The 2,500-nt window shown below is 49.8% G+C and overlaps 1 protein-coding gene across 1 annotated transcript in view; it reads left to right on the plus strand.

Moving 5' to 3' along the window:
- The window catches only part of wnt1 (wingless-type MMTV integration site family, member 1), a gene marked incomplete at both ends in the record, with an annotated part of 2,932 nt that extends 975 nt beyond the window's left edge, over positions 1–1,957 (plus strand). The window contains 3 exons of the mRNA XM_079740702.1: positions 636–889; positions 1,054–1,319; positions 1,466–1,957. Of these exons, the coding sequence (XP_079596828.1) occupies positions 636–889; positions 1,054–1,319; positions 1,466–1,957 (1,012 nt within the window). The remainder of the gene's footprint in view (positions 1–635; positions 890–1,053; positions 1,320–1,465) is intronic.
- Positions 1,958–2,500: the final 543 nt, after the last annotated feature.

The following is a 2,500-nucleotide window of genomic DNA, read 5'->3' on the forward strand; positions in this document are numbered from 1 at the left end:
CTGATCCAGAGATGGGAAGCCTCCGGGAGCTTTCACGGTTGACTGAAGCAGAGAGTTGATTAACAGGCCAAACAGAGCCATTTAGCCTGGACCCGCATTGAAAACATTAGAGCTTCGACAAAATAATGCTTGAGCTAATTCTCCTAACTGTCTGTCTATCGAGCCCAAACTTATAACATATTGGTAATATATTTGCTCATCAATAATGCGTGTATGTTTTATATATATTTTATAATGCAGCTCATAACACCTAGTGGTTGATTTCATGTTATTGTTCTTTTTCAATGATAAACCGCAGCAGACTGTTTAGTGATTGAATGCCATGAGCTGCTTTCACTGTCTCAGGTGGAAGCAGGTAACAAGCCTGTGGCTTCACACAAAGGAAAATATCGGACCACCAGGTCACCACTTGCAAAGCATTATTTAGCCACATGGGAGGACCACCTTAATTAGAATTAGATACACTTTTATTATTATTTTGTTTTGCAAAATAAATATTTTTAATTACAATCTCACATGACTACAAGGGTTTGTGCGGCTCCACCTCATTTACAGAGTCAAGGTGGTCCTCAAAGAGTACATAATACTTATAGAGCCTGATCTCTAACCGGTCATCTCCCCTTGTTCTCTGCTAGGGGCATCGTGAACGTGGCCTCCTCTGCCAACCTCCTCACCAACTCCAAGAACGTCCAGTTGGTGCTGGACCCTAGCCTGGCCCTGCTGAGTCGCCGCCAGCGTCGGCTGATCAGGCAGAACCCTGGCATCCTGCACGCCATCTCCGCAGGCCTCCACACCGCCATAAAGGAGTGCAAATGGCAGTTCCAGAACCGGCGCTGGAATTGCCCGACCACCCACAGCCCAGCGGTGTTTGGAAAAATCATCAACCGTGGTGAGTCCCTCTCTCCTCACCAGACGCAGTGATGGGGCCAATCAGCGGTTGGGGTCATCACATTGAATGTCTAATAAGGTCTAAACAGTTCTCACTGCTCGTCTGAGTAAAGATGTGGCTCTGGATCGGGGTCTGATGGAGAAGCTTTGATGTCATCACCACAGGTTGCAGAGAGTCTGCGTTTGTGTTTGCCATCACCAGCGCCGGGATCACCCATGCGGTAGCCCGGTCCTGCTCAGAGGGGTCCATAGAGTCCTGCACCTGCGACTACCGGCGTCGCGGACCGGGGGGTCCGGATTGGCACTGGGGCGGCTGCAGCGACAACGTGGACTTTGGCCGCATGTTCAGCCGCGAGTTTGTGGACTCCAGTGAAAGAGGCCGGGATCTACGCTACCTCACCAACCTGCACAACAACGAGGCCGGGAGACTGGTGAGGACTCATTTATGACGGAAAACGCTCAAAATGAGATGTGCCATCCAATGATTATCTCCTAGCACAAACCCAATCTAAGACACACCCCTGTTAGCCTGGACCCCTGTAACGTCTGTGTTGTCTTCTGTCACCGTTTTGTGTAGACGGTGTCGTCCGAGATGCGTCAAGAATGCAAGTGCCACGGCATGTCAGGCTCCTGCACGGTGCGCACCTGCTGGATGCGCCTGCCCAGCTTCCGGGCAGTGGGGGATTATCTGAAGGACCGCTTCGACGGTGCCTCCAGGGTGGTGTACGCCAACAAGGGAAGCAATCGCGCCTCCCACCGCGCTGATCCTAGACACCTGGAGCCCGAGAACCCGGCCCACAAACCTCCCTCCAGCAAGGACCTGGTGTACTTTGAGAAGTCGCCAAACTTCTGCTCTTACAATGGCAAGATGGGAACGACAGGGACGACAGGGAGGACCTGCAACAGCTCCTCTCCCGCCCTGGACGGCTGTGAGCTCCTGTGCTGTGGACGCGGGTTCAAGACCCGGACGGAGTTGGTCACTGAACGCTGCCACTGCACTTTCCACTGGTGCTGTCACGTCAGCTGTCTGAACTGCACCAGTACACAGACTGTACACGAGTGTCTGTGATCAAAGCTGGGAAAAGACTCATACCCGTTTCACAGTTGGCATTCAAATGCACCACGGGTGATACGATGACAACAAGACACTTCAAATCAGACATGTCAACTGGCTACTTCTAAAATGGCTGTCATCCATTAGTTTTAACGTGTAGTAAGGGGACCCATACAGTCAATTCTAGGACCTGCACTACAGCAACAATGCAATGAGGTTTGTCACAACGTTGTTCACATTTGGCGGACGTGAAGCATCATTAAATCCCAAGTGATCGATGGAGGTGCATGTTAATGTCAGATGTAACCTCAGCCTGACAGAATGTATCTGGATACTTACACACACTCGTCAACTTGTCAATAAGACCAGAGGATCTACTTAATCGGCAGGTGGAACGAGGAGGCACACGGGTATTTATAACTAAATTCACGTCAGGTAAATTTGGGAATTACATGTTTTTGTTTTTGCAGGGCTTTTTGGAATGACACAAATGCATAAACAGGGTAAATAGGTAAACCTTTCTTTCCTAGTATATTGAAAGGTAATCATTTATCCCCA

This window comes from Pollachius pollachius (genome assembly GCF_949987615.1).
Source record: "Pollachius pollachius genome assembly, chromosome: 8".
Lineage (NCBI taxonomy): Eukaryota > Metazoa > Chordata > Actinopteri > Gadiformes > Gadidae > Pollachius > Pollachius pollachius.